We start from the raw sequence: 14,758 nt of genomic DNA on the forward strand, positions 1-14,758 counted from the left end.
AATTTTTTATGATTGATGAAGAATTTGTTTATCTTGGTACACTTGTGACATGTGACAATGACGTTTCCCGTGAAGTGAAAAGGCGTATTGCGGCTGCGAATAGGGCCTTTTACGGATTGCGTAGCCAGCTTAGGTCCCGTAACTTGCAAACGCAAACGAAATTCGCTCTGTATAAGACGCTGATTCTTCCGGTTGCCCTCTACGGTCACGAAGCGTGAACGTTAAAGGAGGTAGACTAAAAAGCTTTTGGAGTTTTTGAGAGCAAAGTGCTGCGGACAATTCTTGGTGGGAAACAAGAAACTGGAGTGTGGCGCAGACGCATGAATCACGAGTTGTACCAAATGTATGAAGATGCGAATATTGTGATCCGTATAAAATACAGCAGACTTCAGTGGGCTGGACACGTAGTGCGAATGTCGGAACGTTCGGGGAAACTGGAGGAACATCGCCCAAGACCGTCGAAGATGGTGCTCTACTATACGCTCGGCGTTGGAGTAAAGTTACTTTGCAGCCAACGAGGTATCAAGGTAAGGTAAGGTATATCGTGTGGCAGACACGAAGATATTCTATGCCAAAGAAAGTCAAGGAAATTTCCTTTAGGCGAAATTCCCGGACTGACTAGCCAGAAATCGAACCCGTAACCCTTAGTATTGTCATGCTGAATACCCACACCTTAACAGCTGTGGCTATAGGGATCAATCACAGCTAAAACTATTATTTTCATTTTAATTTATTTGTTCTAAACCTGTTTATTTATATTATGTACTAACATTGTCAACGTCTATACTTACAACTTTAAAAAGTCATTATTGCTCATAGCGATACTACAGCTTAACTATCCTAGCAGTACCCACAAGGGTACATTATATTCAGCTTCCTGATGTCCTTCAGACTCATCGCTTCCCTCTGTCCGATAGTGTGTTCCTTATTCTGCAGAAATGAAATAACATGAATTGAAAATGTTACCCTGAAAAGCGCAGAAATCATACCTTCAGAACGATCGTGTCCGATCCATCTCGGCTGAAGTGCTTCGATCCAAAGTGCATAATGCTTTCCTCGTCGAACGGAATGCCATGGTTCGGCAGAACACGCCCTCCGTGAATCTGCAAACTCCGGGCATGCTCCGGTCGAACGTGATCCCAATTGATGTCCAGATAATGGTCTCGGTCCTGTTGATTAGTCACGTGTCCCAAACCGAGTACATGGAACAACTGGTGAACGATGGCTCCCTCGAACATGCACTCGCTTGGGGAAATGTTCATGCGATTCAGACCCCTGTTGCGCCCAAGCGTTGACCAACATCCGGTTGATTCGCCGGAAATTACAAGATAGTCGCGCTCTTGCTTCTTCGGGACAAATCTGATCGTGCTGACATCTTCGATTTTAGCCATGGCTTCTCGAATTAGTTTGGCATACTCAAGAGCTGAAATTATATAAACAGGTATTATTCGTATTGGACTGATGCCCATTGAATGATGGATCTTACTCAAACTGTCGGCTTCAATCACAAACGGCACTAGATTGTTGGTCCACTTATCCACTTCCGTCACCACGGGATCACGTCCAGAAATGACCGTTTCCTGTTGCCGCTCCGTTAGCATTATATCGCCCTCAAAGTTACCGCTTCTAGTTTCACAGTCATAATTATCTATCGGAGACGGGAGTAAAATCTATTGATTGCGACAAAATGAGTCATCTCACAGCCCAAACTTACATTGTTGTCTGTCGACTGAAAATGCTACGGCAGTAGTCACCGCCGACAACAAGGCAATCAAACCGATTAGCTCCATTCTGTTCTGATTCTGTTGCACGTTTCAAGGTTTTTGATGATCTGTTTGAGAATCTTCAGGTTGTTTTATACTTTATAGCTGTCACAGGCCAAGCTATATTTTCCTAGAAGCCGGATCGTTGGATTCGTCGGAAATTTGATCTTGAGAGCGATCGTGTGACTAGTGATGGTGGCTCGTGTCTAGCTGTTCGGGTTACCAGACACTTTTTTATGCGTTTAATGATATAACAGACCCGTGGAATTGGTTATTTATGAAAATGTTTGACAAACTTTTTTGAATTCTCATGCAACTCCTACGAACACAAAGAATCTTGCATTTTGGTCACTCTAATTCACCAAGACAAGATCTTCTTTATCTGCCCATCAGAAACAGAGGAGATTATCGGATGTGCTTATCTTAAGTGAAATATTTGGCCGCGTACATAATTGCTTGCAACTGTTTCATTTCCTTTGAAAGATAAATAAAAACAATTTTGCATCAACTGGTTCCATGAACAAAGATATCCAGAACAATCTGCTTTGCGGTGTTGCTGGGGAAACATTCGATAGAACTCAATATCCTGAATTTTTGGAAATATATGCAATTGGCTATTCAACATGCATGTATACGGAATTCATCTACATCGGATCCTTACTGATGGCTGATAACAATGCTGACCGTGAAATACGTAGGAACATCATCAGTTGAAGTCGTAACTATTAAGGGCTCCAGAAGAAGCTGCGGTCTAAAACGATTCATCCGGTGTTCCTGTACGGACACGAGACATGGACTATGCTCGAGGAGGACCTACGAACATTCGGAGTTTTCAAGCGATGCGTGCTAAGGACTATCTTTGGCAGTGTGCAGGAGAATGATGGAGACGGAGAAAGATGAACCACCCCAAGTAACAATGGTAGCTGAACAGTGAGAATCATAGCTTAAGAATCGTTGGTTAATGGTACCAATAGCGGAATAAGCTGGAAGCTGAATATCAAGTTGAATAGAAGCTTGTTTAGTGTATAACATATCTCTTGTACGCGGATTTCGCGTAAGTGTCTCTACTTACGGGTCCGCCACACCCTTTTTTGGCCCTTCACACAGCGGCATGTTGAATTCAGAGAGGTAATGTAATTCAATCTTTACTGTTCAGTAGAACTGCATGCTGAGCAAGACTCAAGCTAGGATGGTGGCTACCTACGTACATACATACATACATACATACATACAACATATCTCTTGTACAGCCTATCATATGCTGATTATGTTTAACAATATGTTTAGCATCTATATTTCTCATGGTTCGCTTGGCATCATACAGCGTAGCACAAATGATGTACTAATTCACACAAAACAGCAAACTTTGAACGCTATTTAAAAAAAATCATCAAAAATCGTGTCTGTGAAAAAAATAACATGAAAGCTTATGTATTTTTTGGGTGATCGCCGATGATAAAAATTGCCCGAACTTGCCCGACTGCAAGAACGTCCTACATACATTTTCAAGAACTTTCTATAAAAAAAACAATGCATATTTTGTTTTTTTTTTCAAATAATTTCTTTAATACCGTAATCCAGGGTCAAATTGATCACTTTGAAACAACTTTTGCGGATAACATCAAATATTGCCAAAAGAATTTCGGTAAAATCAGTACCCAGTGGATCTCCATGAAACCATGTGATAGAATTTTGTTCAACAAATTTTAACTTTTGGTTAAATTACTTCAAAAATAAAAAAATTGAAGATGCCACTTTGGGGCGAAATTGATCAGTGTACAATTAATTCTCTAATACCCAAATGTTTGATTTTGATCTAAATATCATTTTTCGTCATCTAAAGTCGATTTAAACATGTCTTGGAAGATGATTCTTTTTAATTCTCGATTTCGTGAATTTCAGTTTTTGATTTTTCTAATTTTTATTTTTGATCATCCCCACACTTTTATATTTTTCCTGGGAGCCTATTTGGGATACGATTTTTTTGAGATGAAAACTTTTTGAGATTTTATGATTATTGTTGAAATATTTTTATTTTTATTTTTTTTCATTGGAAATTTTATTTTCCGTGTAATTTGAGGGAAAATAATTTTAGAGTGTATTCGATTCCCTTAAACTATTAAACTTGGATAGTATGAATTGGGAAAAATTTAAAATATGTTAATTGTGGCGATTCAATACAAATTAAACGTTGATTTCTAAAAGGTGACATCAATTTTTCAATGATTATTAAAAAAATGTAAATACGCTTAAAAATACACCAAAAATCATTTTGAGATAGACAAAACAGTCCTAAATATCAGCCAAAAATATAAAAAAAAAATGTTTTTCCACGAAGCAAAAATTACAAAAAATCTCAAACTATACCCAGTCTAAAGGCGGGGTTGGGTATTAGAGGGTTTAAGCATCGGTTAAAAAGAAAAATTTCCGTATCCACTTAATTTTGCTCTTCTAAACCCGAACAACGCGTCAAAACTCTTACAACTAGTGGATTTGGCACTTAAAATTTCAAATTAAATTTTGATATTTTATTCTTAACGCCTAAAGGTAGGCAATTTCCTTTGAAATTATGTGAATTATGTTAGAATAAATGACTGTTTCGTCAAATAAGATTTTTTTTAAACTTATTCATATTCAGAAACATTTTAACCAAGGCTCCACAAAAATGTTAGAACAAACAAATTTCGGGAAGTCCTAGTGGCAATCGATTGTTACGAAGCAATGATTTCAGCTAAGTGAGAAATACATTGCAAATTCTTAAAAAAAATAACGCAAAACTAACTTTTTTCTGAAAAAAATAATAGATTAAACTCATCCCTAGACATCTATGAACTAGGTAAAGTAAGAAGTTTGAAATCATTGCGACGCTTAGAAGTTCCTGGTATGTAATTGCAATGTAGTACCCAAGTGATCAATTTCACCCCGCTGATCAATTTGACCCCGGTTTACGGTATATGTTTTATTTTAGTATTTTTCATTATTTTGACTCGAAAACTGACACTAAATTTGTTCACAAACGTAATTTTATGAAAAATCTCTATATTAAGTAGGTACAGGGGATAGACAAAATGATCGGGACAGGCAAAATTTTCACTTTTCTCAAAATGTTCAACTGGCTGTAACTTTTCGAAAAGTGCATCAAATATTCTAAAATTTTTACTGTAAGTTATCAACTAGTTGTGTATCAGTGGTTTAAATATGGGAAAGATTCCACAAAGTTATAAATATTCTTGGAAAGAATAAAGTCAAATGTTTCTAAGAGTTCATTATTATAAGAGTTCATTATATGAATATGAATATGAATATGAAGTCATGAATAGTCAAAATTTCATTGCAATCGGTTCATTAAATCCGGAGATATAATAGCTCAAAGTTGGCTATCGGATAATTTTACCCTTTTCAAGAATCTTTATAACTTCGTGGAAAATGGCCCAATCATTCCCAATTTGGACCACTGATACACAACTAATTGATCAACTTACAGTAAAAATTTGAGAATGTTCGATACACTTTTGGAAAAGTTACAGCTAGTTGAACATTTTTTGAAATAGCATAAATAGCCGAACAACTTTGCCGAATACACCATATCGCTAAAATGAAAGATGGCAAAAATGACTTATAGGACTTTTAAGCGAATAACGTAAGAAAAATATACTACCTTTCAGAATATCGACCTTGTTCATAGAAATATTTTCTCTGAAGGCACCAAGTGTGGATCTCGACATCTCGACGAGCTATAGGTTTTTTCCGTGTATTTTCAGTCCTGCTCCAGTGTGGAACGGCTGCCATGAATCATGTTTTATGGAGAAATATTGTTGATTCAGTTTTATCTTGAATTTTATGTAATACTAAATAAATGGAACGAATAGAGTGTACCAATTACAGAGGGATTACCCTTTTAAACTCGGCTAATTAGATACTGTTGCGTGTCCTGTTCATCAGACTGAGACATCCTGAGGAGTCCATCGTCGGTGAATACCAGGCTGGTTTCCGAGAGGGCCGATCAGAGACGAACCATATATTAAACTTAGGGATGATCCGAGATAAATTTCAGCAATATAACTTGCAGACTCATTATCTGTTCATTGTTTTCAAAGTAGTGTACGATCCCTTGAAAAGAAATAAGCTTCGGCAGATAAGGCCAGTATATGGTTTTCCGGTGAAACTGATTAGGCTGATACGCACTACGTTTGATGGATCGAAAGCAAGTATTCCGATCGTACCGGCAGTGTCTACCTCGTGGGGATTTATTTTAATCGTACATATTGGTACACTCAAACCTCCATTTAGGTCGAATCCATTTAGGTAAAATCTATTTAGGTCCTTTCATTTAGGTAACGTTACCTGAATGGAATCTGATTGTGTTCAGAGCAGTTGGAGTGTTGTAGATTAGGGATAAGGTTGCTTTATGGAAATTAGGCTGCAAGTGGAGTTATGGGGAGTTCAGGGCATGCTCAGGGGGAGCAATGAGGGGGATGGGGTTGGTTTGGGACTGTTTAAGGTTTCCTGAGAATTTTCTTGAGCATAAGTCATCAAATCTACATGCATAACTTGTGTGCTTAATGATTGAATAAAAATCATGCTTACACACCCTCATGCAACTTTGTGCTGACAAGTGGTAAGTTCAATATTTGTTTAAGAATATCTAAGAGTTCCCTTGAGTATAGGTCATCGGATCTACAATTGTAAACAGTCTGGAACGTCTTGAATCTCTTCTGTAACCACCAGAATCGTTTAAGGACAGACTTGTTAGAATCCCAAAATGGCCGCCACATTGGCCGACTTTGGCACCTACTTACGATTTCGAGGGCACAAATCTCTTCGTAAACAAAACCAGCGCACCTGATCTCCTTATTTTAAGCTTATTATAAGTGAGCAAGAACAGAATAATAAAATACACTGTTGTTTAAAGCTTGCTTCTTGAGATTTGTGCGTCTGAAGTTCTGAAGCGTTTTTGAAGCGGGATTTCAAGACGTTTGTCCTTAAGAAACGATTTAAAGCGCCGCTGAAATCTCCCTGAAGCTTACCTAAGAACTGTGATCCAAAATGTATTTTCAGAAACTGCAGGCCCCCTTAACCCCCCCTCAAAATTTCCTGTAACACCCCTAAGACCCTCAAAAACCCCGAAAACGCCTGTAAAAAGCCTCTGAAACCCGTCAAAAATCCTCTGAAGCTTCCTAAATCGCCCTCGTAATCCCCCTAAAATACCCTCGGACCCCATGTAACGCACCTGGGACCCTCAGAAATCCCCAAAAACGCGTACGTAACGCATGAGGAACGCCTCTGAAAATCGCCAAAAATCATCTTTAGCTGTCTGAAATGCATTCGAAATCCCCCTAAAGCCCCCTCGGACCTCATGTAACGCATCTGAGACCCTTCGAAACTCCTCGAAAATACCCCTGAAAGCCCCCCACCCCCGGTACAACTCCTCTGACAACCACCTCCCCTCCTCATGAAACTCCTATGGAATCTGTCTGAAACACTGCATGGCCCCCTTTAAATCTCCAGGTCACTCCTCCTCCTTAAACTTTTTTGCAATCTTCAAATCCATTTAGGTAACAAACTGAATATTTAGGTAATGAATTCATTTAGGTAAAAATTCTATTTAGGCAGTCCCGACTCGTTATCTAAATGGAGGTTTTGGTGTACGAAGGTTCTCAGAAATCGATGATTTTTTTCATAGGTTGGGTTCATACGTAGATATAAGTTTTATTTGCAAGAATAACCATATACATTCTTTGGGATAGTTTTAGATCCATCAATTTTGTGCAAGTTTGCTGAAGACACTTTTTATGTAGCTTTAAAGTTGACCGATCTAGAGGTAGTTTTCTGAATAAGCTTAGGGTGGTTCAAGGCAAACCGGTTTTCTGGCGTTAACTTTTTGATATTCGATTTTTCATCAAAGTCGCCCAAGAAACACTTGTAGAGCATTTGAAGACGCGTCGTTTCGTGCGCTGAGATGGTCGTTATCTCTTTTGGTTCAAAAATTACAGGCATTTTTCTTAAAAATCATAGTTTTTAAAAAGGTGTTATGACGGGTTGGGGCAAACATAAAAAATATCTTTTGCCCGCATTCAAAAGAAGAAATGTTGTTATAAAACATATAAAAAATTAGAGGGGTGTTATTTTTGTAACTCAAGTGGAAAATAAACAAAAAAGATAAAGCGATTAAACTGGTTTGACCAAATTTGGAGCATTTTCCCATAGTTTTCATAGGGTGACGCTAGAACAAATCGTTTTATTGCTTTATCTTTTTTGTTTTAAATTTCTCGTCAAAGTCACCTAAGAACCACTTTTAAAGCTTCCAAAAACGCGCATTTTCGTGCGCTGAGAATGTTGCTACGTCATTCCGTTCAAAAGATATTGATGATTTTCAAGAAAAAATAGGCACTTTCCAAGTATTTTTCACTTGAGTTACAAAAATAACACCCCTCTTATTTTTTGATATGTTTTATAGCAGCATTTCTTCTTTTGAATGCGGGCAAAAGATATTTTTATGTTTACCCCAACCCATCATAAACCCATTTGAAAAAACTATGATTTTTAAAGAAAAACGCCTGTAAATTCTGAACTAAAAGAGATAACGACCATCTCAGCGCACGAAACGACGCGTCTTTAAATGCTCTACAAGTGTTTCTTGGGGGACTTTGATGAAAAATCGATCCTGAAAAAGTTAACGTCAGAAAACCGTTTTTTTTTTCAGAAGAATACCTCTAGATCGGTAAATTTTAAGACTACAAAAAAGGGTCTTCAGCAAAGTTGCTCAAAATTAACAGATCTACAACTTTCCCGAAGAATGTATACATTTATTCTTGCAAATAAAAAAGTTTGGTTACCAATTTCTTTGAAAATATGAACCACTCTCATTTTCATGCACATTTTAAAAAGGGCCTAATTATTAGGGACAACTTTGTTGAAGACCATATTTGCCTAAAAACTCATTTGAAGGCGTTGAATGCATCTTTCCTCGTAAATCTGGTTCGTGGACCACTGTGCATTGGTCACACAATATGGTCGCGCATGCCCCTCGGCTGTCGCTGTATGGATGCGCTCAAAACTTTCGACAGTTATCACCACGCGTCGAAGTCGAACGCCGCGGCTCAACATCGAGCAACTTCGTAACGTGGCTCAAGACTACGCGCAACAGCTAGCAGTGGCCCTACCAACGGAAGAGCAGCTTGGCGCAGCTACACTAGAAGATGGCTGGAGGGACATCCGATCCGCCATAGGTAGTACTTCGGCTACAGCTCTAGGCTTCACGACTCCGAATCACAGAAACGACTGGTACGACGGCGAATGTGAACAGTTAAAAAACGGGAAGAATGCAGCATGGGCGAGAATGCTGCAATTCCGTACGAGAGCGAACGAGGCGCGTTACAGATAGGCGCGGGACAGGCAGAACTCAGTCTTCCGGATGAAGAAGCGCTAGCAGGAAGAACGAGACCGCGAAGCGATGGAAGAGCTGTACCGCGCTAAGGACACACGAAAGTTCTACGAGAAGTTGCACCGCTCGCGCAGAGGCTTTGTGCCACAAGCCGACATGTGCCGAGGGAATATTCTCACGAGCGAGCGTGTGGTGGTCGAGAGGTGACGGCAGCATTACGATGAGCACCTCAATGGCGACGTTGCAAGTACCGAAGGTGGCGTGGTATCAGATCTAGGAGTATGTGCACAGGACGAAAGACTTCCGGCCTCTGACCTCCAAGAGATTGAGGAGGAGGTTGGCCGGTTGAAAAACAACAAAGCCGCTGCAGCAGACCAACTACCAAGCGAGATTCTAAAATACGGTGAAGAAGCACTAAACTGGGTCATTACCGAGATTTGGGAGGAGGAAGTATTACCGGAGGGGTGGATGGAAGTGGATCTACAAAAAGGGCGACAAGTTGGATTGCGGGAACTATCGTGCGATCACACTACTGAGCACTGCCTACAAGGTACTCTCAAATTTTATGCCGGCCGCGTCTATCACCGATTGCAAGAGAGTTCGTGGGGCAATATCAGGCTGGATTCATGGGTGAACGCGCTACAATGGATCAGATGTTCGCCATCTGCCAGGTGTTGCAGAAATGCCGCGAATACAACGTGCCCACACATCACTTGTTCATCGATTTCAAATCGGCGTATGATACAATCGATCGAGAACAGCTATGGCAGATTATGCACGAATACGGATTCCCGGATAAACTGACACGGTTGATCAAGGCGACGATGGATCGAGTGATGTGCGTAGTTCGAGTATCAGGGACACTCTCGAGTCCCTTCGAATCTCGCAGAGGGTTACGGCAAGGTGATGGTCCTTCGTGCTTGCTGTTCAACATTGCTTTAAAGAGTGTAATTAGGATAGCGGGGATAAACACGAGTGGAACGATTTTCACGAAGTCCGTTCAGCTGCTTGGTTTCGCTGATGTTATTGATATTATTGCTCGTAAATTTGAGACGATGGCGGAAACATACATCCGACTAATACAAACGTAACATCATTAATGTGTCGAAGACAAAGTACATGATGGAAAAGGGCTCCAGGGAATCACCGCGCCCGCCACCCCGAATTTATATCGACGGTGATGAAATCGAAGCGGTTGAAGAATTCGTGTACTTGGGCTCACTGGTGACCGCCGACAACGACACCAGCAGAGAAATTCAGAGGCGCATTGTGGCAGGAAATCGTTCTTACTTTGGACTCCGCAGAACTCTACGATCGAATAGAGTTCGCCGTAACACGAAGTTACCTAGCTACAAAACGCTGATTAGACCGGTCGTCCTCTATGGGCACGAAACATGGACCCTACGTGCAGGGGACCAACGCGCTCTTGGAGTTTTCGAACAGAAGGTGTTGCGTACCGTAAACCGGGGTTAAATTGATCTCTGGGTCGAAATTGATCAGACGTTTTTCGGTTAGATCAAGCACTTTTTACATAGTTTACTTCCAAGTATCGTAATGTAGGAATCCTATGCTTAATGATATATGTTAGGAAACTATTTAAAAGATACTTTATCTACCGGAAAAACGACTGATCAATTTCAACCCGGAGATCAATTTGACCCCGGTTTACGGTACCATCTACGGCGAAGTGCAGATGGAAGACGGGACTTGGAGAAGGCGAATGAACCACGAGCTGCATCAGCTGCTGAGAGAACCAACCATCGTCCATACTGCGAAAATCGGGAGGCTGCGGTGGGCGGGTCAAGTCATCAGGATGTCGGATAGCAACCCGACTAGAATGGTTCTCGAGAGTCATCCGACCGGTACAAGAAGACGTGGAGCGCAGCGAGCTAGGTGGGTCGACCAAGTGGAGGACGATCTGCGGACCCTACGCAGAGTGCAGAACTGGAGACAAACAGCCATGGACCGAGTGGAATGGAGACGGCTACTATGTACAGCAGAGGCCACCCCGGCCTTAGCCTGATCGGTAAGGTAAGCACATGAAAAAGACATGATATAGACATGAAATGACACTTTAAGCTAATTCAGGATTACATCCCGACCAGAAGCTCCTAACAAGATTATAACAAAATTATTACAACCGTTGTTAGAAATAACACAATTTGATGTTATTTTATTGTAAGGATTCGTATATGTGAATAGCCATAACAAAATTGTAACAAGATTTGTTATTATTTTTAAAACAAAATTATAACAGAACTTGTATTTTTTATTCAAACAGATGTATAACAGTATTTGTTACATTATGCTGATTAAAATAATTGCCCATAACAACATTTCGTAACACATTTTAGTAACAAATTAATTTCAAAATGTGTTTGGCTTTTTGTATTGACGCAAAATAGTTTGATCATTTCTGTAATATTGACCACTCGAGTCAAAAACCATAAAACAAAACTTATAGCATTCATTTAGAACACAACGCTAAAATCGTCATATTTCAACAACCCCTCCCCTTCCGTTACGCTTGTTTGTATGAGCGACGCGTATTTTGGGGTTGGCATCATATTTGTTTAAAAAATGCATCAGAGTTATCATTTAGTTATAATCTGCCAAAATCTTCCCAAACTAGCAGTGCTTTGAAGCTACTATCGTTATGTGAATTCATTGCCGTTGGGATATCACCATGGCTTTTCGAATGTAAATATTATTATCAATACAAACTGTAAGCTGGAATATAGCTGGAAATCAAATATTTCACAGCTATTCTTTTTCTTTATTTTAGTTTCTTTTATTGTACTCTTATCCAAAACCGGAATAGTTCCCGGATGATGTGCCAATTGAATAAGAATCCTCACCAACATAACAGCTACTTTCGTTGCAGTGTTTTGTAGCGTTTCAAAGAACATTCTTTCTTCTGGAAGCTGTGGCGAAGAACCTGTTGACGCAACAGCACAGTATTTTCTAGAATCTAGATAATGTAATGTCTTGTCTGGTGTGAAACAATACAAGTAAACATTGATAAACTTCCCTTTCGTCAGACCATTAGCTTTTATTCCTTCTCTGTTATCCTTAGTTTTGTATTCTTACGCGATAGATAGTCGGGTAAACAACGTGAAAAAAGGTTTGGAACATTTTATCAGACAGTTTTCAACTTTTTGTAGGATGTCAAAGATACAGTAGACGTTCGATAACTGCAACATGTTAACGTTTCACTTAGCGAACAAAAATCCGATAACTGGAACGCCTGACAGTATCAACAAACCATAAACTGACGTGAACTTCATCCGTCTGTTCATTTGGGCAAACATGGCGCACCATTTTGACATTTGGCGGTGCGATAACTGTAAATTTGTTGCACTTACCGGACTTCCAGTTAAAAAGCATTGTAGTTAAACCGCTTGCATTGACCGAACGTCTACTGTAATAACCTGTCTGAAAGTAACCGTTTCCGATATATTCGGAATTTAACTTCATGAGTCTTCGATGCTCGATGCTCCATCAACAACATTATGTTATTTTCAACACATTTGTATATCGCAAAAACAATCACTCAATTCATTGCGCGAACAGTTTGAAAGTTATAGAAAGATTGTGAACTTCTTCCTCGATTTTGTAGAAACAAATGAAGTTTCTAACGTGAAATGATGATAATGGGTTGATTTTATCGATAAACTCTTGAGTAAGAAAAAAGAAATACAACTTTGGAAAAAGTTTGTTTATTGTTTTAAACAAGCGTCATATCTGCGTGAGCATCCGTATCAACCAGATTCGGATTTCCTTTATAATGCTTTATCTGACGATAGCGATCGCCATTGATTCAATACAAATCGATATCGAAAATCTCTCACTGGTTGACCGGGATATCCAGGAAATTTGGCCGATAAAACCCTCAAGACGAAGAGAACAAACCTGACGATAATACCCAAAGTCTAGCACAACATGTGAAAAGGGCCTAAAGGCTCTTTGTAAACAAACATGTTTCGGTCGCTGTAGGGCTCATCTTGATCCACCCACGCGCATCCACACACGCAAAAATGGCTACGCTCAAAAATGTGTTCGGCCTGCACATTTTTAGTAAACATCCATGCCACGCAAGGACTGTGTTGAAAACACACATTTTTTAAAACTGCTCGTACGCTCACATGAGCATGTATTTTGCAATAATTTGGATATGGCAACCTCACTGGGTTTATAAACCACCTTCAAATACCAAAAAATATTGATATTTTGCAAAAATGTGAGCGTACGAGCAATTTTTGAAAATGTGTCTTTCCAACACAGTCCCTGTGCGGCATGGATGTTTACTAAAAAATGAGAGTTTTTATTTTAGAGAGTATGCTTATCAGAAAGAGTAATCTTCGGGCTATCTGTTAAGTGTGTTGTTGTCCGTGGGAGGATGAAGATGAGTCCTACAGCGACCGAAACATGTTTGTTTACAAAAAGCCTTTAGGCCCTTTTCACATGTTACGCTAGAAGTCATCTTAAACGATGGATGACCCCTTATGTGATAGATGCCATTTCATTGAATAAAATTTAAAAAAAATGTGGATTATAACTAAATTATATCTACAGCTGTTATCATATCTGCATATGATATAATTGTGATAGATTAAAACAAAATCACTAATGACAAATCAAGTCTATTATACGTCAACGAGTTCAATGTGACGTCATACTACCACCCTCGTGTGCGTTTGACAAACAAGCATTTGAATGAGGAAAATGGCAATACCGTATGAACCCCGCTAATACGACACCGACTGTTGTCGTATAACCGGGGTAAACTTTTAATTCGACAAACTGGTCACCCTACACCACCATGCTCATTGAAATTTGGCAACTCTATTTTTGTTTTTGTTTTGATTTCCGGATTTGTTATGAAAGATAATTTCATCAAATATTGTGGTGTCGCGAATGAAAAGCTCGTTCTTTCTACGATTGTTGCCACCCTCAGTTCATTCCGGTTGGTCTGCAGGCGGTTTGGGTGTTGAATAGCACCAACTCAGAACTTCCGAAATTTGCGGCTACAAGAGGAGTTGCTGCGGGTGCGAGTATAAGCGCAATATCAAACTGGTTTGAATTTACAGTGTAGATCGGTGTGACACTTGAACACTTTTTAATTCGACATGTGTCGTATAAGCGGGGTACGAATTAAAAAGTGTCGTATTAAAACGTGTCGAACCAGAGGGGTAAGACGGTACGTAGAACCAGTAATGCTTCCATCACCGCCTTCTTCAAGTGTTGTGATGGCCTAATTGGCAGAGGCGTCAGATTGCTACCGATGGTAGGTGTCTTGGTTCAAATCCCGTTCGGATCCGAAACTTTTAAAACATACTGGAAACTTTTTTTTATGTCACCTACTTTTCTAAAAATAGAATAACACACTTAAAAATATTTACCCAAAAAATGAGTATAAAAATTTAGTTTTTACCCTAAAAGGTTGCCAAGGAATTATAACACAATTTGTTATAATTTTGTTTAATTCTACCATATTTCATGGAACAAGTTTTGTAATATTTTTGTTATGATCATAACAAAAGTTATTACATTTTTGTTCTTATCATATGGCAACTTTGTTAGAATTTCTGTTATTTTTACTACTAACGGT

General features: G+C 39.4%; 1 protein-coding gene across 1 annotated transcript; it reads right to left on the bottom strand.

Moving 5' to 3' along the window:
- Positions 1 to 723: 723 nt before the first annotated feature.
- On the bottom strand, positions 724 to 1,790 carry LOC109412071 (zinc metalloproteinase nas-14-like). The gene is made up of 4 exons (XM_019685718.3): positions 1,715 to 1,790; positions 1,487 to 1,648; positions 990 to 1,423; positions 724 to 930 (listed from the first exon to the last, which is right to left on the bottom strand). The coding sequence occupies exons 1-4, from the start codon at positions 1,788 to 1,790 to the stop codon at positions 841 to 843; spliced, it is 762 nt and encodes a 253-aa protein (XP_019541263.3). The 3' UTR covers positions 724 to 840.
- Positions 1,791 to 14,758: the final 12,968 nt, after the last annotated feature.

The sequence above is a fragment of the Aedes albopictus genome, chromosome 3 (assembly GCF_035046485.1).
Source record: "Aedes albopictus strain Foshan chromosome 3, AalbF5, whole genome shotgun sequence".
Taxonomy (NCBI): domain Eukaryota; kingdom Metazoa; phylum Arthropoda; class Insecta; order Diptera; family Culicidae; genus Aedes; species Aedes albopictus.

Bases quoted from the DNA above. Each gene is read 5' to 3' on its own strand.
- LOC109412071 (XM_019685718.3), bottom strand. From the start codon at position 1,790: ATGGAGCTAATCGGTTTGATTGCCTTGTTGTCGGCGGTGACTACTGCC. The intron at 1,424-1,486 runs GTAAGATCCATC...ATATAATTTCAG, and splicing joins GATTGAAGCCGACAGTTTGA to CTCTTGAGTATGCCAAACTA. The intron at 931-989 runs GTATGATTTCTG...TCATTTCTGCAG, and splicing joins CGGACACGATCGTTCTGAAG to AATAAGGAACACACTATCGG.